The 24,083-nt window shown below is 41.0% G+C and overlaps 1 protein-coding gene across 9 annotated transcripts in view; it reads left to right on the top strand.

Annotated features, from left to right (window-relative positions):
- agtpbp1 (ATP/GTP binding carboxypeptidase 1) overlaps positions 1–24,083 on the top strand; it is a 360,842-nt gene that overhangs the window by 164,689 nt on the left and 172,070 nt on the right. For all 9 annotated transcript variants that reach the window (XM_078568039.1, XM_078568065.1, XM_078568001.1 and 6 more), the window contains 2 exons: positions 2,670–2,707; positions 8,411–8,619. In XM_078568039.1, the coding sequence (XP_078424165.1) occupies positions 2,670–2,707; positions 8,411–8,619 (247 nt within the window). The remainder of the gene's footprint in view (positions 1–2,669; positions 2,708–8,410; positions 8,620–24,083) is intronic.

Below are 24,083 nucleotides of genomic sequence, written 5' to 3'. Positions count from 1 at the left end.
GTACACCAAAATAATACTGAGGCTAAAAGGGTTAAATTATGAGGACAGGCTGCATAGACTAGGTTTTTTTTCCTTAAGTATAGCATTTAAGTGGTGATCTAACTCACTGATGTCCAGTAGGATTTTGACGTTCGCCAAACTTGTGATCAGGTTACAATATTCACCACATGAAACACAATATATGCAATATTTCTAAAACAACTGTGTAGTCTTTTGAAAATAAGTTTGAGGTTTAAACAATCAGCAACAAAGACTGATACACTCACTGCCAGAGCCAGAGGAACAACTTCAAAAGGTTTTGCAATCCAATTTTTCCACAAAGCAAACCTGCTGTATACACTCTCAAAAGTTAGTGACAATCTGTTAACTGAAGTGTTCTGTTTCTATTTTTATCAGAATTGATACAGTAGGAGACTTGGGGAGGGAAAAGAGTCAATAAATCTCTATGTATTGACTTCTGCGTTCTGAACCTTGCCTTGCCCTATTGCCCGACATTTCTGAGTACAGCATCCAGACATATAAATAGACATTTGACTCATGGTGAACCTCCTGTAGTCTCTCCTTTTGCACCAATAATGCCATATTCTTTTCAATCGCTTGTTTCAGTTCGATTTATTAAGATGAAGGCTGAACACATTTGGACATTGCTGCATTGTCTCACGCACCTCAGCTGTTCTGGGAAAACCACCAACCACCAGCTAAACAAAAACCAGGTTCTTCAGTTAGCATCCTCTGTGTCACTAGATTTCCGCCAAAAATTTTCAAAGGAAATCACACCATTGTCCTTCCAAAGGCTGGCCCTGCTTTCACAGCACTTCACAAAGCAGTTCTGCGGGTCTAAATGTTTAAAGACATCCAGAGAGAACAGGAATAGACAAGGTAACACAAGACAGATTATTTTTCTTGTTTCATTGAGCAAAGTGGTCCTTCAGCTTCCAGGTAATCAGAAACCTGACAACTGGACTATATTCTGCTAAACATAGTCATGGTCTGGCCATTATGTGACTCCAACAGCAATAACAGTTGATCCTTCCTTGCTCAGTTAGGGATGGATGACAAATAATGAATTGACAAATGACACCGATACTCAGACCCACTGCTGCAACTTTAACACAATTCAGTATTGTGTGGTTCTAAAAATGAACAGCATTAGCTTGTCACACATCTAGGGCTGACCTGCCACATGTGGTGAATAATCAGTGTAATAGACAGTTGAATTTATAATTTAGATAGAGAGAAACTATTTCCTCTGGCGAGAGGGTCTAGAACAAGGCGTTAAAGGCATAAAATTCAAGCTAAGCTGTTCAGCGGTGATGTCACACAAAGGGTAGTGGAAATCTGGAACTATTAACCTCCCTACCCCCACCACTCCAAACAAAAGCTGTTTAGACTAGGTCAGTTGAAAACTTGAGAACTAAGGTTGATGGATTTTTGTAAGAAGTTATTAAGAGTTAAAAAAAGCAAATGGGGTAAATTGAGTTAAAGTGTGGATTGACCATGATCTAATTGAATAGTGGAACAGGCTTGAGGGTCTGAATTGTTTACTGTTGGTCCTATATTCCTAATTTGTAATTTGCCTTGGTAAGGGACACTTTCAGCATATTTTTAGTTCACCTTTCCCAAAGCAGAGGTGGAGGGTATTTATGTTTATGCTTGCCTGTTTAATTCATCTGGTCTTCTTTCCTTGTGTAATCCCTATCATCTCCTATGTTCAGGGCCAGAGGTTTGTCGCATGACTAGCTTCAAAGCACTCTTCAAATTTCTGTATCTGTGGGGATAAATTGTATAAAAATGCATAGGATAATATATTAATTGTGGCATACAAGTATGAATTATTTTATTACTTACAGTTTTTCTCATGTCATTTGCGTTTTGTTATAAATTGGAAGCTTAAACATTTCTTGTCTGTTTTTAAAACCATTTTTGTAGTATGTTGATGGGATATTCAGAACTATGTGCATCACAGCAGGTGGCTGACAATGTGGCTTATGTATGTATTGTTAAAGCCAGTACTTTGAATGCCTTTTAAAATCTAAAGAATAACGAAAACAAAGTTGTTGATTTCTTCAGTTATAATTCTGCTCAATGCTCTTCCAAATATGACTAGGCAAATAAAGTAACAAATTTAGTGATTGAACAAAGGGACACACCACACCTTGTGCATTAATTGCCCACTTACGGGCCTCAGTTAGCGTCGGGGTGGGAATGCTATCCATGAACCTTCCTGCCTTGGACCTAATCTAGGCAGAGGCGGGAATGCATTGGGGTCCCCACAGGCTTTTGCCTGATTAAATACCCCACTGCCTCTAAACCCGCCTCAGGGGAGGGCATTGAATTCTGGCCATAGATACTAACCTCAGGCTTTATTTATCTTTATTCCACTTGTTTAACTTGCACTGTTATAAGTAATTGTGGGCAAATTTGATCATCATTTCATTCAGTATTACTTATGCCAAGGAGATGCAGGAGGTAACATCAATGTTAACTTAATTCATCAACCTGGGACAGATTTTAAAGTTTTGAAAAATAACCAAATATATATTTGTTCTTTTATCTGTTCTATCAGTTTAAATTTGTAATCCTTGAAGAAAATTTACTTATGTCTTTTCTTCATCCCTGCCGCAATTTGTTAATGGTTGCATCGTATGGACTGTGTGGTTTTTTTGCAGGGTCTCATTAGACACACTGGCAGCATTGCTGAAGTCCAGTAAGTGTTTTACCTAGTTAACTATCTATGCAAGTTAATCAATAGGGAAAGGCATTTTCTTTCCTCTTTAAAATTTGTTTTCATATTTCCCCCTATTTTTCCATCTCTTGGATTTTGCTGGGGCATGAATCTACAATGCTAGTAGCTTTTTAGTCCGATGCCCATTTGAACACTCATCTTGCGGGCATCCAATTAAGCTAGATCCCACTATCTCTGATTTTATTTGTGCTTCTGGGAGATGTTCGATTCTTCACAGATGCCTTTTCCACTTGATGTAGTACAGATTGAGACTTGAGTGGTACAGAACATGACCCATCCCCCATCACTTTTATAACAATTATGTCTTTGACACCTAAAGGACATTAGTGAACTTGATGGATTTTTAAGACAATCCGATAGTTTTGTAGTCACCAGTGCGTTGACTCGCTTTTTCTTCAGGATTTATTGAATTGAATTACATCTCAGGTGGATGTAAGTGATCCCATGGCATTATTTTGAAGAAGAGCAGGAGATTTACTCTTGACCAATATTTAATCCTCAGTTAACATCACAAAAACCGATTATTGTATTCCTGTTTGAGGGAGATTGGCTGCCACATTTCCTATATTACAACAGTGACTACACTTCAGAAGCACTTCATTGGCTGTAAAGCACTTTGGAACGCCTTGTGGTCATGAAAAGCATATATAAATGCAAGGATTTTTTTAGTTGTCTAAATTTAGAAGATGCAATTCATAACAGGATGAAAAGTGACCATACAAAAAATTACATTTTGCTGCAAAACTTCCACGTGTCACAATAGTGTAATGTTACTGGATTAGTAATCCAGAGATTTGGACTAATTCAGAAGGATCAAATTCCACTAGCAGCAGGGGGAATTTAAATTCAATTGAATAAACCTGGAAAAAAAATCGAACCTTCATATTGGCGACCAATCGATTGGATTGTCTTAAAAACCTATCTGGTTCACTAATGTTCTTTAGGGAAGGAAACCTGCTCTCCTCAGCCTGTCTGGCCTATATGTAACTCCTGACCCACAACAATGTGGTTAACTCTTAACTGCCCTATGAAATGGCCTAGTACTCCATTCAGTTGTTTCAAACTGCTATGAACAAGTTGAATACAAACAAAATTTAAAAAAACTTCCCCATAAAAGTTTACCAAATTTCATGCTTGTGAGAGTGATACTACTTATGCTTTTTATGACACAGGAACATACAAGCAGGAGTAGAACATTCAGCCCTTAAAACCTGCTCCATCATTCGAAAAGATCACGGCTGATCTGGTCGTGGTCTCAACTCCACTTCCTTGTCTATCAAAAATCTTTCCTACTTGCTCTTGAATAAACTCAGTGACCCAGCCTGCTTTCTGGGGAAGAGAATTCCACAGACTAATGACCCCCAAGAGAAAACAAAAATTCTAATCTCCATCTTAAAAGGGAGACCTCTTATTCTTAAACAGTGTCTTCTAGTTCTAGTCTCCCCCATATGAGGAAACATACTCCTGGCATCCACCCTATTAAGTCCCCTTGGGATCCTATATGTTTCAATAAGATCTCCTCTCATTCTTCTAAGCTCCAGTAGATATAGGCCCAACCTGTTCAACCTTTCTTCATTAGATCAGTCCTTCATCCCAGGAATGAGTTGAGTGAACTGTCTCTGAGCTGCTTCTAAAGCAATTATATCCTTTTTCAAATAAGGAGACCAAAACTGAAAACAATACTCCAAATGAAGTTTCTCCAAGGCCCTGTACAGCTGCAGTAAAAATCCTTGCTTTAAAAATCCATTTCCCTTCTAATAAACACCAACATTCCATTTGCCTTCCTAATCACATGCTGTACCTGCATACTAACGTTTTGTGATTCATGCACCAGGTGAGGTGAGAGTGACTGCCCTTGACATCAAGTCTGCATTTGACTGAGTGTGGCATCGAGGAGCCCTAGCAAAAGTGGAGTCAATGGGAATAAGGGGGAAAACTCTCTACTGGTTGGAGTCATACCTAGCATGAAGGAAGATGGTTGTGGTGGTTGAGGTCAATCATCTCCGTCCCAGGACATTGCTGCAGTAGTTCCTCATGGTAGTGTCCTCGACGCAACCATCTTCAGTTGCTTTATCAATGACCTTCCTTTCATCATAAGGTCAGAAGTGGGGATGTTCGCTGCTGATTGCACAGTGTTCAGCTCCATTCGCAACTCCTCAGACACTGAAGCAGTCCATGTCCAAATGCAGCAAGACCTGAACAATATCCAGGCTTGGGCTGACAAGTGCCAAGTAACATTCTGGCACAAGTGCCAGACAATGATCATCTCCAACAAGAGAGAATCTAACCATCGCCCTTTGATGTTCCATGGCATTACCATCACTGAATTCCCCCACTATCAAAATCCTTTGGGTTACCATTGACCAGAAACTGAACTGGACTAGCCATAGAAATATTGTGGCTACAAGAGCAGGTCAGAGCCTAGGCATCCTGTGAGGAGTAACTCACCTCCTGACTCTACTTGTGCCTGTCAACAGTCTACGAGGCACAAGTCAGGAGTGTGATGGAACACTCTCCACTTGCCGAGATATGTGCAGCTCCCACCACACTTAGAAAGCTTGACACCATCCAGGACAAAGCAGCCTGCTTAATTGACACCGCATCCACAAACATTCACTCCCTCCACCACTGATGCACAGTGGCAGCAGTGTGTATCATCTACAAGATGCACCATAGAAACTCACCGAGGCTTCTTGGACAGCACCTTCCAAACCCATGACCACTACCATCTAAAAGGACAAGGGCAGCAGATAGATGGGAACACCACCACCTGGAAGTTTCCCTCCAAGTCACTCACCATTCTGACTTGGAAATATATCGCTGTTCCTTCACTGTCGTTGGGTCAAAATTCTAGAACTCCCTTCCTAACAGCACTGTGGGTTTACCTGCACCACATGGACTGCAGCGGTTCTAGAAGGCAGCTCACAACCACCTTCTCAAGGGCAACTAGGGATGGGTAATAAATGCTGGCCTAGCCACCAAAGCCCACATCCTATTAATGAATAAAATAAAAAAATCCAGATCCTTCCACACCACTGAGTTCTGCAATCTCCATCCATTTAAATAGTATACTGCTTTTCTATTCACCCTGCCAATGTGGACAAGTTCACATTTTCTGACATTATACTCCATCTGCCAAATTTTTGCCCACTCACTTAACCTATCTATATCCCTTTGCAAATTCTGTACCTCCTCTGACAACTTTGTTTTCTACCTACCTTGCTGTGATCGGCAAATTTAGCTACCATTCATTTGGTCCCTTCATCCAAGTCATTAATATAGATTATAAATAGTTGATGTCCCAGCACCGTCTCCTGTGGCAGTCCACTAGTTGCATCTTACCACCCTGAAAAAGACCCATTTATCCCTACTCTGTGGCTCAAGCTAATTAACCAAACCTTTATCCATGTTAATAGGTTACCCCCTACACCATGTGTACTTATCTTGTATAGTAACCTTTGATGTGGCACCTTATCAAATGCCATTTGGAAATCCAAGTACACCACATCTACAGGCTTCCTCTTATCCACCTTGCTTGTTACTTCCTCAAAATCTCTAGTAAAATTAGTTAAACATGATTTCCCTTTCACAAAACTGTTGATTCTGCCTGATCACATTATGATTTTCGAAGTATCCTGCTATAACCTCCTTAATAATGGATTCTAGCAATTTCCCTATGGCAGCTGTTAGGCTAATTGGCCCATATTTTCCTTCTTTCTGTCTCCCTCCTTCCATAAATAAAGGTGTTACATTTACTATTTTCCAATCCACTGGGACCCTTGCAGAATCTAAGGAATTTTGGAAGATTAAAACCAATGCCTCTACTATCTCTGCAGCCACTTTTTTTAAGACTTTAGCATGTCAGCCATCTGCTCCTGGGGACTTGTCAGCCTTTAGGTCCAGTAGTTTTCCTACCATCTTTTGCCTTGTGATGGTGGTTGTTTTAAGTTCTTATTTCCCTTTCACCTTTTGATTTTCAAGTACCCTTGGGAAGTTTTCTAAGTCTTTGATAGTGAAGACGGACACAAAATACCTGTTCAACGCCTCTGCCATTTCCTTGTTTTCCATTTTCAATTCCCCAAACTCTATGTCTAGAAGTCTAACAATAGCTTTAGTTCTTTTTGTATTAAAAATACTGTAGAAGCACTTACTATCTTTTTATATTACTAGCTAGCTTTCTCTCCTGCTCTACCTTTTCCCTCTTTAATTTTATTTTTGTCATTCTTTGCTGGTTTGAAAAATCTGTCCAATCTTATGATCTACCACTAATCTTTGTAGATTTGTGCAATGTTCTTTCAATTTGATACAATCCTTAACTTCCTTATTTAGCCACAGATGATGTATCCTTCTCAAGGAGTCTTTCTTTCTCACTTGGATAAATCTTTGCTGAGAGTTATTAAATATCTCCTTGAATGTCTGCCACTGTATCTCTACTGTCCTATCTTTTAACCTACTTTTCAAGTTCACGTTTGCTAGCTTTGCTTTCATACCCTTCTAGTTACTTTCATTTAGGTTTAAAACACTAGTCTTAGAATTTCACATTCAGTTTGAAGGGGAGAAGTGTGCGTCTATCATGTTATGATCGGTGTCACCTAGAGGCTCCTTTACCATCAGGTTATTGATTAATCCTGTCTCATTGCACATTGCCAGGTCTAGAATCACTGCTCCTTGGTTGGCTTTAGAACACAATGCTCAAAGAAATTGTCCTGAGCGCACTCTGTGAATTCATTTTCCAGGCTACGTTTGCCAAACTGGTACATGTAGGTTAAAGTCACCCATGATTATTGCAGTACCTTTCTTAGACACCCCGTTTATTTTTCCTTGTATACTGTATAACTACTGTTAGAGGGCCTATTAATCTACTATTACAAGTGAATTCTTACCCTTCCTAGTTCTTGTCTCTACAGAAACTGATTCTACATATTCCTCGTTTGAACTAAGGTCATCCTTCACTACTGTACTAATGATATCCTTAATTAAAAGAGCTACCCTGCCACCTTTTCCTAGCTTCCTGTCTTTTCAAAATGTCAAATACCCTTCAATATTCAGGCTCCAGCCTTGTTCACCTTGCAATCATGTTGCTGTTAGGACTATCAGGTCATACATGTTTATTTAAATCTGTGCTAATAATTCTTCCATTTTGTTATGAGTGCTGTGTGCATTCAGTATATAGAGCCTTTAACTTTGTCTTTTAACCATTTTTGCAATCCCTAGCCTTATCTGCTGGTGCACCCTTAAGTTTGTATTTTCTGCCCCTTCCTGCCACATTGCTCTATTACCTCTTTGTTTCCCTTTGATTTACCACATCCCCTCCCCCCTCCCCCTATTTAGTTTAAAGCTCTCTCCACCATCCTAATTATGCAACTCACCAGAACACTGGTCCCAGCACTGTTCAGTTGAAGACTGCCTCAGTGGTAAAGCTCCTACTTTCCCCAGTACTGGTGCCAGTGCTCAGCCTCCAGCTCATTGACGTGGTTGCCTTGGATCACACTGGCGCCCATCAACTCCCATATACTTCCCATTCTGTCCGCAACCCCAAAAAACCATAAAGTAGACCTATTATTTGTATTAATATATCAGCTGAATGCCAACATCAATAAATAACTTTCTTCATTTGCATATAGTGAAAAGATTTTAAAAATGTGCATGTATCTTTTATTATAGAAACCAATGCCAGGAGGTCAGTGGATAGGGGATACCTTCCTGTTCTTCTCACAATTTATATCGATTGGCATAGACATGACTCAAGGCATCGGCATGTGCTGATCCGCAAAGGGATTTTAACCTGTATCAAGAACATCACAAGTATCAAGTTGGGCAGGAAAGCTTTTGTGGATGCTGAAGGGATAAAGGTCTTGTATAACGCTTCTCAAGTAAGTGCATTGATTGATGCTTAACTGTTGCATAACTATGTGGACATAATTGTATGTTGAAAACTAGTTGCAATTTCCATTAAAATTAATCTTTGAATATAAGCATTTATGTTATATTTTAATCAGCTGCCATTCTGACTGCAGACAGCTGCTTTAGGGTAATGCTGATGGTAATATGTGAAAGTTGTTCCAAACTGTCCAATAATGAACTGTATAATCTTTCAGACTATTCTAATGAAACCATTATAATGCTTGAATTCTCTAATGTAGTATAGTAATCAAAAGTTTCAAAAAATACTTTTATATAAAGAAATCTCAGCAGCAATTTAAAAAGTTAATAAAATGGTCAATTTAACAGTCTTGTAGAAGAAATCCTTCACAAAAGAAAAATTCAATGGGATCGTTGGATTTTTTTTGAGCATTTTGCAATATGTGCGCATTTTAAAAGAATCTTCTGCACATTTTAAAAGACTGTAGAGAAAAGATAGCAGAGGCACGTTTACACATAATTAATGTGTAGTGCCAGAGGACTGGTGGATGACAAACTTTATACCTCTATTTAAGAAAGGAAATAGAACATATCCTGTGAATTATAGACCAATCGACTTAACATCAGTAGAAGTAAAAGAATGGAATGCATACTAAGGTAGAAAACAGAAAAACATGTAGAAACCAAAATATATAACAATTAATTGCCAGTATAGATTTCAAAATCTTAAGTCTTGTTTGACCAACCTCATTGAATTCTTTGAAGAGGTAACAAGTAGTTTAATACAGGAGAAGTTTGGAGCTCTTCTACAAACGGCCATCTCTTATAATCCCGATATTTTCTACCTCGTAGAGGGGTTTGAATCCCCCTTCCTGTAAATTGGGTATGGCCAGGACCAATCCGACTAGTTGTAAGTCTGTGGTGACACAATGTTTGGCTGTCGGATATGCTCATATCAGTCCTCTCAGGATGCATAAGGAGCAATTTCCATCTTTGGGCGCCCAAGTCTGTAGTGTGTCATCTGTGATCCAGCCTAGTACATCTCCACTGTGGAGTTGGGCCAGGTTGTGACGGACTTATCCCACCAACCATGTGCACACATGCTGCTTGCACTTGTGGGGACTTAATGTAGCTTTGTTGACACCTGGTTAATGGTGTGGGCATGGTGTTCTAGAACCTGCATGAATCCCAATAAGGTTCCGGCCAGGCTTTCTCCTGTCTGTCCCTGCTGTCTTTCCAATTCATTGGCTCTTAACATAAGTTCCTGCAAAGTGGAGGTCAGGTGATTAACCTTGTCATCTATCCCTGCTGTGTCTGGGGAATTAATAGTGGATGCCCCTGTCTCATAGAAGGTGACTGTGTCATTAATTAGGCCATGTTTACAGCTGGGTGCATTCCACCATGCATGTGTCCCAGATGCTCATAGGGTGTTGGTGACTACCATATCGAGGAGTCGGTGATAGAAGGACCTCATCTGTGTCTCGCACTGGTAGTTCCATCTGACTGATAATAAGTACAACTGAAGTTATCTCGTGATGTGTGTTCTCAAACAAATTCCTACTGGAGTCCATTACCACAAATCCACTCTGGGGGCACTTTAAGGGTTCCTTGGTGACTGTAGTCGTAGTCTGAGGGGGTGTTGTTCCTGGGGTTGTGTGGGTGGTTGTGGTTGTGGGAGGGTCCCTCAGACACACCCTCAATCTGCCATACTCCATCCGAAACTCCCTTGTACCATTCCGGGAACACATTTCCCAGCCTGTTAGGTTGATACTCGGGGGAATCTGAGGTGGCGCTGTCAGTTATTACACTTGGTACACATACAATATTAACACATTTATGCTTGATACTTGATGCATTGTCGGGGATGGTCAGGCATGTCCCTTTTTCATCATCCCCTTTACTCAGAAGATTCCAAGTGTACTTCTCATGACGCCGTTGTACACTCCCAAGTGTCCTGGGATAGCTCTTAGACATAGTCGTTTGTTAACAGTGATATGTAAGCGCTCCTGATCACAGTTGGCATCGCTCTCAAGCTCTTGTGGAACAGGCCTGGCTGGGTCCCTCGGTCAACTTTCTTGGTTCCTTCTATGATGAGGTTAATCATGGTTGTCAAAAGTATTAGCAATATCATGTCCCTGTCAGAGAGAGCATAACGGACGCCGGTTGTCACTGGTTAGTCCTTATTATTTTTTGCGTTTCCATTGTTCCTAATCTGTGTCCAGTGTTTCCACTCGCCTTTCCCTTTCATGTATACGCATGTGCATATATCACTGGTCATCGAGACCTCATAAAGTCCTTGCCATTGGGGTGCTGTCTGGTTTTGCGGGCAGGGTCCTGACCATCACTTGATCCCCTACTTCTTGCAATCTTTCCTTTTCTCCTGCCTCATCCATTTCCATATGCTTAATAATCTGCTGGTCCCTAACCTCTTATTTCAGGTCATGCAATTGTTTGATAAATCATTTAACCCTTTCCTGAGATGGCCTTACAAGTGCCTGTATAAGTGCCCTTGGAAGCTTCATGGCTTATCTGGCCATTAGTTTGAATGGGGTTAGTCCGGTCACTTGGTTAGAAGTTGCCCGCAGTTTCACCAGGATGCTGGGTAGCAGATCGGCCCAGCCCTTGCTGGTTTCGGCAATGGCTTTGGAGAGTGACACTTTGAGAGTTCGATTACTTGAGCTATGTGGGGGGCATGGCATTTAGAACTTTTGCTTAATTTCCAACAGTGTACATGACTGTTTGAATATTTTACCTGTAAAATGCGTTCCCAGATCTGAGTCTATCTACAGTGGTATTCCTCATCAAGGTATAATTTCTTTAGTGAAAATTCTCACTGCAGTATTCGCATAACGATCTCTTGTCGCAAATGCTTCAACCCATTGGGTGAACTCGTTAATTATGACTAAGTAGTACGTCCTGCCTCGGCTAGGGGACAATGGTTCGGCAAAGTCTATCTGGATGTATTCCCAAGGACCCTTAGGTCTGGGCTGAAGGGCTGTTTTGATTTTTCCAGTTTTACCAGTGTTAAACTGGACACAGGTGACGCATCACTGACAATGCTTTGCTACATCCCTACCTATTCTCGGTCACCACCAACATGCTCCTGACACCCAAGTTCCTCCCAAAATGTTGATTTCTGTTATGGATTTGATTTTCCAGACAGGTTTCTCATTGGAAACATCAAACTTTATTTAGAAGCTGCAGCAGCAGTTACATGCTTCCATCAAGCTCCACAACTAGAAGAAGAACTCCCACTCTTAGGTTCCCTGCGCTTCGAACTGATTCGTTCACACTTGATACTACGTCACATGATACTATGTCTTAATAATAAGTCTTAAAGCTAAGTCACTACATTCCTTAAAGCTACAATTTCCATGATAGATTTTGAGCAGGTTTTGTCTCATCCATTCTGGGGCCGCTACCTGCCCATCCTTCCTTCAGATTCCATACTCTTCTCTACTTGCGACCTTTCATTCCCACTCTTCCTTTTCTGTTTTGGGCGTTGCGTCATGTATTTTCTACATATCTGCCTTTTCCGGGCCAGCAGTGCAGGCTGCCACTGGCTCTGGGGTCCCTGCTTCTACTGCTCGCTTTGCTGCCTCACTTGCTTAGGGATTTCCCTTTTGGATAGGATCTTGATCCATTGATGTGCCTTAATTATTATCACAGAAACCTGCCGAGGTAATCATGCCACTTCTACCAATTCTTTTACTACTTCCTCATATTGTATATGTCCCCCGCTAAAGGTCACACCCTTGCCTACTCCAAGCATTCATATAGTCATGGACGATTCTGAACACATACCTGCTGTTGATATAAATATTCATGGTGCGGTCTTTGGCTAGCTTGAGGGTGTCTGTGAAGGTCGTAACTTCAGCAACCTGTTCAGAGAGGTCCCCTGGGAGACTTCCCTCAGCAACAATGACACCCCCACTGTTTACTACTGCTCTCCCTGCCCTGGGGTTCTGTTCACATACTTTCGTGACCCATCCATAAACAGGGTGAGATCTGTATCTTCCAAGGGCTCCTCGCAGATCCCACTGGGGTCATCTGAGGTGAAAGATCTCTCACACTCATGTCCATAATCCCTTTGGCAGGATTGGGACCCATATTTATAACTATCTATACTGACTTATCCTTTGGCAACAACACTGCTTCTCATGTAGCTCTCTGGCTGTCTGACACTGTCTTTAATCTAATAGTTCCACCAATGTATGCCTAGTATGTAAGATCTCCCTGGTCATCACTACGGGTTCGCTAACTTTTATAGCACAACCAATTGCAGTTACACACCGGGGCATTCCAGTGTTGACGGGATTGCTTCGTGGAGATTTTTTAAAAATCTTTGATATTTGCGAACAACGCCCTTCTTCAACAATTACTTGAAACGAACGTAATTTCAATTTTAGCATCTCTTCTTAACTCATGTTTTGAAAAGTTCAAATTGGATTCCTGCCAAACTTCAAATCTTCAGCCTTATCTTATATTTTGGGAACAAACTGTATTGCTTTATTAAATTCTCTTCGCAGCCAAAAACTCTCAGTATTTTAAATTAACACCATTTGTTTCTAAAATTCTTAGCTTATGGGCAGTGTATTTTCTTTCGGCATATGCGTAGGCACCCTTGCCTTTGTTTTGTGTCATGCCTACAACTGCTGACCAATTGGATCGGACATTTCCCAATTCTTCCTTGACCAGTCTCCTGAATCGATTGTATCTACCTACTCGGGATAAACCCTGGGTGTTCTTCCACCTCCCGCTGGTAACTAAATTATTCATTTGTAGTCGAATCTAGCAGGGCACTTTAGATCTTACTAGAATTTGTATGACCTCTGGGTGGAATGATTAAATATCAATTATTTCCTCAAACTTGTTCCAGAAAGCAGTATTTGCATGGTTTTGTCTAGGGGTAGATGGGTCCCTAGTCAGCATTTGTCTCTCGGCTGGGATGAAAGGGACTTATTTTACTATCGTTTGGGTGTTCGCCTGACCATTCCGCCATTGTTCGTGTACAATGGGGGCCATGGCCACTGGCCCCTTTGTCTCTGTCTCAGACAGATTTGAGAGAGCCACGGCACCATATTCAGGTGGTAGCTCTCAGTCCCAGTCATCACCCTGACTGTCACATCCTGCAGCCTCTTTTCTCAGTCCTTCCCAGTCAGTATCATCAGTACTGTCTGGGGATGTAAGTCTTGGTCCTGGAGCCTGTATCACACTCATTTTGTTTTTTCTCAATCTGATTTTTACGTGTTTACTGAGTCCTAAGAAGCTAATGATAACGATAATCATACCTTTTTCTTCCTTATCCTTATCCTGAGCATCCCAACACCCATTCTGCTTAGCCGGTGGGTTGGGGGGGCGGTGGCATGTGTCCTCCGGATCCAATCCTTTCTTTCACATTTTCTCTTATTAGTTTCTTATTTCTATCTGTTAAAAATTCAGTTGTCAACCTTTCTGATCCTCACTGATTCTCATCTAATCCGGACATATATGGTACTCGCCTCTGGTTTGCGCTTTGGCAATTCTGACCTGCCTATCTCCTGGCGCAGCTCCACTTGACCCATTGCCTAGGAGGGATTCTGACTTGGCAGTCCCTTGGTGTGGCTGTACCTGGCCTGTCGCCAAGGGATGGTTCTGACCTGCCTGCTGGCAGCTCGTGGCTGACTGTGCAGTTCCTGCTTCCTCATCTCCAGCCGACTCTCTGGTTCGGGTCTCCACAAACTGTGTCACGTGATTGCCCGACTTACACCCTAACTGTGGGTGGTAAAGTAAAAGTACTCACCCGCCTCATGCATCCATTGGATTGGTTCCTCAGTCGCTGGTGGACACCCTGCTTGCTGTGCCGATTGTTGTGGAGTATCTAAAAGAGAGTCAGCTGTAGGTAAAGCAAGCAGCAGTTTTATTCAGTAGAAGTATGCATACAGGGTAAATGCTCTCTCAGAAGCTCTAAAAGGCAATTCGAAGTTACACGGTTACTGTTGGTTATATATACCATCTTTGGGATATCTCATCATTAACTCACAATGTTCTTATTGTTACATCCTTATTTCCAAATGAGCTTACAAGATAATCACGGAATGACCTGTTCATCACTTCCGTAGTTAGAGGAATTTGTAAAACAATCATGGAATGACCTGACCTTTAGCATAAATGATGTCCCAAAACATAAACTTTGCTTATCTATCCTGATATTTCACTGCAGTGCCTAGTCATCTGGATATCTTGACTCTGAGGTTAGACTGTTCATTTATTACGGCATAACTCATGGACCATTCATCAACTTATTTTATTCTGGCGCAAAGGTCATATTCCTTAGCTTATCATGGACTGACCCATAGGCTAGTCATCAGCTCCTGGGCCTGGCCAAAAGGTCTTATGCTTTCTAGTTTTTTTCTAAACTTCAAACACTTAAAACCTATATCTGAAACTTGGCTAAGCTTGGATGATCGATCCCATGATGCATCCTGATTTGCCACTTCAGGGAGTCAATATGGAGGAGAACTGGAACAAATTACAAGAAGACATTAATGAACTTGTAGAATGACATTATTGGCAAATGAATTTCATGGATAATTGTGAGGCAATACATTTTGCTATGAGCAATAAGGAGATCGCATATTGCTTGGAAAATAAGAATCCAAATTGGGTGGAGGAGCAAAGAGATTTGGGAGTACAAATACACACAACACTAAAAGTAACACGCAGGTTAATAAGGCCATTTAAAAAAACAAGCTAAGGGTTTATTTCTAGAGAGATAGAATTAAAAAGTAGAGAAGTTATGTTAAATTTGTATCAAACCTTGGTTAGACCACACTTGGAGTACTGAGTACAGATGTAGTCACCATATTATAAAAATGTTGTAGAGGCACTGAATAGGATGCAAATGGGATTTACAAGGATGATACCAGAAATGCATGGGTTTACATTATCAGGAAAGGATAAAGAGACTGGGTGTTTGCTGTTGAAACAAGAAAGCTGAGGGGTGACCTAATAGAAGTATTTAAAATTATGGAAGTTTTTGATACAGTAGACACAGAGTGTTTCTATTTGTGGTGAAGAGCAAAGCTAGAAATCAAAGGGGAATTCAAAAGAAGCTTGTTTATCCATAGACTAGTGAGAATGTAGAACTTGCTACCATGGAAAGTGGTTGAGGCGAATTGTATAGAGGCGTTTAAGAGGAAACTAGGTAAGTGTAGAGGGTGAAGGGAATAGAGGGTTATGTTAACTAGTTAGATAGGTAAGGATGGAAGGAGGATAGTGTGAAGCATACATGCTACCATGGGCTGTTTGGGTTGAACGTCCTGTTTCTGTGCTGTATATGCTATGTACTTCTATGTTCTATTTAGAGCATAGCATTAACTAAACTTCTGCTATAATTGTAAAACAAGGTATATTAGTTTGAATAGCTGTCATCTAACAATTGTGATGACGTTTATTTGAAATACTGGCAATTACAAGATCAAATGTGTCCACATTTGATAAGGTGAGACTGTACTGTTTGGCTTGGTAATTCATTAGGCTGTTCCCATCTTTTAACAAAATAAACCTTGATTTTTTTCGAATTTAATAAACTGAGAAAAATAGATATGTATAGTTTTCCTATGCGTGACATTATGAAACCCAAATTCTTTTACGGGTAATGTCATAAAATTGACCATTCACGATATAACTGTAATAATAATTCTATCACACTCTACATAACTAAATAGCTCCTTAACGTAATAATAATTGACATAAAGTTATTATTCCAATCTTACAATGCAAGTGCCGAATCTAAAAGAGCTTACATTCGTTCTTTTTAAAGAGACTTCAGGGTACGTCTCCAAGTTGTTATGGCCAGTGGTGTAAGAATAGGAAATTCTGGCTCAGATCCATATAGCCAGATCTGTTCTCCTTTAGAGTTGAGCTCATACTATGTCAGACCTTTTAGAGCAGCCAGAAGTGTTTTCTCCTGTAGTCTGTCCATGCATGTGGAGCAATAAAAGAGATATGCAGTTGTCTGTAGCCTTGACAAAAGCCAGCAGTAGAAATTGATAAACGGTTTGTGTCAAATGCTTGGGGCATTTACCTCATAAATGAATCTGTTGGTAAGAATTCTTTGGCATTCTATTTCCTTAAAATGTGTTGTCTTTGCTATATGTAGGTCAACTATCTCCACTTTACTTTTTCCATTGTTCCCATGGCTGCTACTACTTGGTAGGTGTGCTGCACTGCTGTCCCCTGGGGAGGGTGGCAAGCTGGGCAAAAGAGCAGCATATTCACTTTACCAGCCAACCAATGGGGGTTGGTTCCACATTTCTTTGTCACTTGGTCACAGACTTTTGGTTCCTCCTTCCAGGATTGTTTCCCTTTGATTTTGCCTATTATTTGGAAGCTTTATAAAGTGCTTTTAAAATATTTTCAACATTTAAGAAGGTTGGGACTGTTTTTCTTCCCATACAATTCAAACCCTAAATATTGAAATTATATGGATTTTCTCGTGGGTTGTGAATGGTCATTTCATATTAGGTTAGAAAATAATTTCTTGTGCTTCTCTGCTAGCATGTTTTTGACATGTTAAAGGAGATAGACATTGATATATGGATGGAAAATGTCACTTCAGGGGCATTATTTATATGCTAGTACATTTTTATCGCAACGAAAGTAGTTGCTATTTCACTTCTTAAGAGAATTTTTGTTTTGACATGAAAATAATTACTTGAAGTTAATGGGCTTGGTTTTAGCCTTGGGTGGAACTGGAAACTATTATTTCAATTTCATAATCTTTGTCCAACTATGGAAGGTATCTTCTGATTTCCTACGTCCCAGTTTTGGAGCTTCATTGGAAACGAGAGGCATATCTCAGACAGCGTGCTTTCAGTTCTTCAGAACCTATCAAAATAACGTAGAGGCTTTATGTATAAATCCCTGTATGTAGATTATGCTACGGTCACTGATCCAGCTTTCATATTAGTGAAATAATTAATTGTGCTTTCTGTTATTTCTTTTATACTTTTGAACATGTCATTGAAAAGCTCTGCCAACTGAAATCTACTGTATTAATTTTCTACCTGTTTACAGTCTAAACCTGTTAGGCTTTATCTGGATCCAAGAGAATACCAGGGGATCCCTGTCAATTCAGTGAGCTAGTTATATTAATGAGGATTTCTGTACAATCCTGGGCCATACCACACCATCAGATGTTGGGGTAGCTTTTAGTTTTCACTTGGATAGTAGTCTGGTGGAATGGATTGCTTGCTTGTTGTAGAATCTGTCTGATTTTCATTCCATTAAAATCTCCTCCTTTGTAAACATAAAACTATACTCTGGTTCATAAGAAAAAAACTGATTCCTCCCGAAACTCAACTTTGGCTCTAAAAAAATATCTGGCACAAGCCTAAAAAATAGTAATACCTGTAGTGGTCATTTGCCTTTAATTGGCTACACACTCAGTTTTGGCTTGAGTCTTTCAGAGCTGCTCACGGACCTTATTTCCTGCCCTTTGGCAAGTTCCCAGTGCTACTCCAAATATGAGCTGGAAGTTTCCATTGAATAAGCGCATAGGACTGAGCTTGAGAAATTGCTCAAGGTCAGTACAGGTCACTCACTGCTCCTGTAGTGATAGTAATAGGACAGAGTGTTTGGAAAGGGCTAGGAATCTAACTTCAAGCACATCAGATAAAGGGACGATAATGAGAAAGGGGACGGGAAATACAGGACTGAAGGTGTTGTATCTGAATACACGCAATATATGAAATAAGGTAAATGAGCTTGTGGCGCAGATTGAAATTGCAGGTATGATGTGGTGGGCATCACGGAGACATGGCTGCAAAGGGATCAGGACTGGGAGCTAAATATCCAAGAATATACATCCTATCGAAAAGATAGGCAGGTTGGCAGAGGGGGTGGGGTTGCTTTGTTAGTAAGAAATGAAATTAAATCAATAGCAAGAAACGACGTAGGGTCAGATGATGTAGAATCTGTGTGGGTAGAGTTGAGGAACCGCAAAGGTAAAAAAACCATAATGGGAGTTATGTACAGGCCTCCGAACAGTAGTCAGGATATGGGGCACAAGATACACCAGGAGATAGAAAAGGCATGTAAGAAAGGCAAGGTTACAGTGACCATGGGGGATTTCAATATGCAGGTAGACTGGGAAAATCAGGTTGGTAGTGGATCCCAAGAAAAGGAATTTGTGGAATGTCTACGAGATGGCTTTTTGGAGCAGCTTATTGTGGAGCCCACTAGGGATCAGGCAATTCTAGATTTAGTGATGTGTAATGAGGCAGATTTGATAAGGGAGCTTAAGGTGAAGGAACCCTTAGGAGGAAGTGACTATAATATGATAGAATTTACCCTGCAATTTGAAAGGAAAAAGCTGGAATCAGGTGTAATGGTATTGCAGTTGAATAAAGGCAACTACAGAGGCATGAAGGAGTAGCTGGCCAGAATTGACAGGGAGATGAGCCTAGCAGGAAAGACAGTGGAACAGCAATGGCAGGAGTTTCTGGGAGTAATTTGGGAGACACAGCAAAAATTCATCCCTAGGAAGAAGAAGCATACTAAAGGGACGACGAGGCAACCATGGCTGACAAGGGAAGTCAGGGACAGCATAAAAGCTAAAGAGAAAGCATACAATGCGGCGAAGAGCAGTGGGAAACCAGAGGATTGGGAAGCCTACAAAGACCAACAGAGGACAACTAAAAAAGAAATAAGGAGGGAGAAGATTAAATATGAGGGTAAACTAGCCAGTAATATAAAAGAAGATTGCAAGAGTTTTTTTAGACATATAAAGTGTAAGAGAGAGGCAAAAGTGGAGATTGGGCCGCTGGAAAATGACGCTGGAGAAGTAGTAGTGAGGAACAAAGAAATGGCGGAGGAACTGAATAGGTACTTTGCGTCATTCTTCACAGTGGAAGACACGAGTAACATCCCCAAAGTTCAAGAGAGTCGGGGAGCAGAGATGAGTATGGTGGCCATTACCAAGAAGAAGCTGCTTGGAAAACTGAAAGGTCTGAAGGTGGATAAATCACCTGGACCAGATGGATTACACCCCAGAGTTCTGAAGGAGATAGCTAAAGAGATAGTGGAGGCGTTAGTGGTGATCTTTCAGGAATCACTAGAGTCAGGGAGGGTCACAGAGGACTAGAAAATGGCTAATGTAACCCCCCTGTTTAAGAAGGGAATGAGGCAAAAGACGGGAAATTACAGGCCGATTAGCCTGACCTCGGTCGTTGGTAAGATTTTAGAGTCCATTAATAAGGATGAGATTTCAGAATACTTGGAAGTGCATGGTAAAATCGGGCAAAGTCAGCATGGTTTCATCAAGGGGAGGTCATGCCTGACAAATCTGTTAGAATTCTTTGAGGAGGTAATGAGTAGGTTAAACAAAGGAGAACCAATGAATGTTATCTACTTGGACTTCCAGAAGGCCTTTGACAAGGTGCCGCACAGGAGGCTGCTCAGTAAGATAAGAGCCCATGGTGTTAGAGGCAAGGTACTAGCATGGATAGAAGATTGGCTGTCTGGCAGGAGGCAGAGAGTGGGGATAAGGGGGTCCTTCTCAGGATGGCGGCCGGTGACTAGTGGAGTTCTGCAGGGGTCAGTGTTGTGACCACAACTTTTCACTTTATACATTAATGATCTAGATGAAGGAACTGAGGGCATCCTGGCTAAGTTTGCAGATGATACAAAGATAGGCGGAGGGACAGGTAGTATTGAGGAGGCGGGGAGGCTGCAGAAGGAGTTGGACAGGTTAGGAGAATAGGCAAAGAAGTGGCAGATGGAATACAAAGTGGGGAAGTGTGAGGTCATGCACTTTGGTAGGAAGAATAGAGGCATAGACTATTTTCTAAATGGGGAGAGAATTCAGAAATCTGGAGTGCAAAGGGACTTGGGAGTCCTAGTCCAGGATTCTCTTAAGGTTAACTTACAGGTTGAGTCGATAGTTAGGAAGGCAAATGCAATGTTGGCATTTATTTCGAGAGGACTAGAATATAGAAGCAGGGGTGTGCTGCTGAGGCTTTATAAGGCTCTGGTCAGACCACATTTAGAATATTGTGAGCAATTTTGTGTCCCGTATCTCAGGAAGGATGTTCTGGCCCTGGAGAGGGTCCAGAGGAGGTTCACAAGAATGATCCCAGGAATGAGAGGCTTAACATATGAGGAACGTTTGAGAGCTCTAGGTCTATGATTGATGGCGTTTAGAAGGATGAGGGGGGGGATCTGATTGAACCTTACAAAATACTGAAAGTCCTGAATAGAGTGGACATGGGGAAGATGTTTCCATTAGTAGGAGAGACTAGGACCCGAGGGCACAGCCTCAGAGTAAAGGGAAGACCTTTTAGAACAGAGATGAGGAGAAACTTCTTTATCCAGAGAGTGGTGAATCTATGGAATTCATTGCCACAGAAGGCTGTGGAGGCCAGGTCATTGAGTGTATTTAAGACCGAGATAGATAGGTTCTTGATTGGTAAGGGGATCAAAGGTTATGGGGAGAAGGTGGGAGAATGGGATTGAGAAACTTATCAGCCATGATTGAATGGCGGAGCAGACTCGATGGGCCGAATGGCCTAATTTCTGCTCCTATGTCTTATGGTCTTATGGTAGTCTTGTCACTTTTAACACTTGTATCAGAATTTTTTTTCCCTTGTTCCTCAGGCAGCAAGATGCACTGTAGTTGAAACATTCATGCTATTTCCATGACTTTCTCCTGTAAACCTATGTTTCCTTTTGATTTTTTTACAGTTGAACTCAAGAATTCATAATTTGCTATGAAAAGAATGAATGTTGCAAATAAAAGCATTTATGCATCATAAACTTCTAACGTGGTCAATTTAGTGCTTAGTTTTAAGGAATGAAGTTGGGCAGGTGGAAGGAGTATCAATGGGAGAGCACTTTTGTGGTAGTGATCATCAGTAAGATTTAGCATAGGTGTGGAAAAGGCCAAAGATAAAATAGGAGTAAAGGTTCTAAATTGGCACAAGGCCAATTTTACTAAATTGAGAAGAAATTTGGTGAAAGTAGACTGGAAACAGCTTTTTGAAGGTAAATCAGTGTCAGAGCTTTGGGAGGCATTCAAGAAGGGGGTTCAAGGTAAACGTGTCTCCACAGAGGATAAAGGTAGACAGCCTACTTTAGAGCCTCTGGATGATAAGGTGCCTAGGCTTAAAAGGGAAGTTAATGTCAGACACCGAGAGGTTAATACTGCAGAAGGCCTAGAAGAGTACAGAAAATATAGGGGTGAAATTAAAAGGGAAATCAAGAAATCAAAGAGAGGGCATGAAAAAATACTGGCAAATAAAATCAAGGACGATCCAAAGATGCTTCATTAGTACATAAAGAACAAGAGGATAAGCAAGGAAAGAGTAGGGCCTATTAGGGATTGAAAAGGAACCTATGTGTGGAGGCAAAGGATGTGGATAAAGTTCTTAATGAATGCTTTGCAGCTATCTTCACAAAAGAGGTGGCCGTGATAATGCTATAGTTAAGGAGGAAGAGTGTGAAATATTGGATGAGATAAACACTATAAGAGAGGAAATGTTGCAGAGTTTGACATCTTTGAAAGTAGATAAATCACCATGCTTTGGTTGTTAAAAGAAGCAAGGGAGAAAAATGCAAAGGCGCTGACCATCATATTTCAATCCTCCCTGTCTATAGGCATAGTGCCAGAGAATTGCAGGACTGCCAACTTTGTACAGTTGTTTAAAAAGGAGGGAATGGATAATTTGAGTAATTATAGGATAAAAACAAAAATAGCTGGAAAAACTCAGCAGGTCTGACAGCATCTGCGGAGAGGAATACAGTTGACGTTTCGAGTCCGTATGACCCTTCATCAGAACTAAGGAAATAGAGAAATGAGGTGAAATATAAGCTGGTAGAGGTGGGTGGGACAGGTAGCTTGATAGGGGGCCAGTGATAGGTGAAGGCAAAGAAGAGATTGCCAAAGATGTCATAGACAAAAGGACAAAGGGGTGTTGACGGTGGTAATATTATCTAAGGAATGTGCTAATGGGGACATTAAGGGTAGCAAGCAGGACAAGCTAGTGGCAGATGGCCCTAGTGGGGGTGGGGTGGGTGGAAGGGATCGAAATGGGCTAAAAGGTGGAGATAAAACAATAGATTGAAATAAATTTAAAAATTGGAGGGAAAAGAAAAATATATCTGTAAAAAAATTATAAATTATTGGAAAAAGGGGGTATTGGAAAGGGGGTGGGGATGGAGGAGAGAGTTCATAATCTGAAATTGTTGAACTCAGTATTAAGTCCGGAAGGCTGTAAAGTGCCTAGTTGGAGGATGAGGTGCTGTTCCTCCAGTTTGCGTTGAGCTATGTTATAGGGTAGTTAGTTTAACTTGGTTCTGGACAAATAATTGGAATGAATTGAACTCTGAGACATTATATAAAGTTTCATTTAAAAAGGCATAGATTAATCAAAGAATGTCAGCATGGATTTGTTAAGCGAAGATCATGGCTGGGATTTTCTGGCCCCGCTGTGGCGGGACCCCCACCGCAGGGGATATAGGGGCCTGGCCAAATATCCATTGACTTTCGGTGGAACCAGAAAATCCTTGCGGTGGGCGGGACCGGAAAATCCTGACCCATGTCTGACTAGCTTGATCGAATTTTTTGAAGAGGTAACAAGTTGGATGGCAGGGCTGGTTAGCTCAGTTGGTTGGAATGTGTGCCTAATAATGCCAATAGCATGGGCTCAGTCCCCATACCAGCTGAGGTAGTTCTTGGGCCTGCCTTCTCTTCTTCCTCCTTCTCATAATATGGGATTTTGGAACGATTGCTAGAGATAGAAATATGTGAAGAGCCATGATTTGCAATCTTTGTACAAATGAGGATGCCACATGAAGTGAGAAAGACCAAATAGGATTGATGAAAAGCTACGACCACGTGAGGAGGGATAAAAATTGACTCCCCTAATTCACCACTCCAGGTCTTGCTGTAGCAGAGTTTTGTTGTGAATTTAACAAGGATGCGCTTTGCGAAAGAAAAAACAAAAATAAAAATACCTGGAAAAACTCAGCAGGTCTGACAGCATCTGTGGAGAGGAACACAGTTAACGTTTCGAGTCCGTATGACTCTTCAACAGAACTAAGGAAAATGCGCTTTGCCAATACTGTAGGAGGCCCAGCATGTATGCTTTCAGATTATAAAGAATTAATTCAACAAAACTAAGGAAAATGCGCTTTGCCAATACTGCAGGAGGCCCAGCATGTATGCTTTCAGATTATAAAGAATTATTCTGACCGGTTTTCTGAGTTTAAATCAAAGAACAAGATAAGTTTATTGAACATACTTCCTGAATTTAAAAAGAAGCCAGGTAAATCATAAGCCATTCTTACGTCACACACATTCCATGGGCCCCAAACACACCCACTAGCACAGCTGGGTGTAGCCAGGGGAATTCAATTACCATGTCTGCTGTAGTGATTGTGTTCTAGAACAGGTAATTACATTTTTTGATGTCTCATCTCAGAAACCTGTGAA

Source organism: Cetorhinus maximus, chromosome 2, assembly GCF_964194155.1.
Source record: "Cetorhinus maximus chromosome 2, sCetMax3.hap1.1, whole genome shotgun sequence".
Lineage (NCBI taxonomy): Eukaryota > Metazoa > Chordata > Chondrichthyes > Lamniformes > Cetorhinidae > Cetorhinus > Cetorhinus maximus.
The sequence above is the reverse complement of the archived record's forward strand: the minus strand, read 5'-3'. Positions and strand labels throughout refer to the sequence as shown.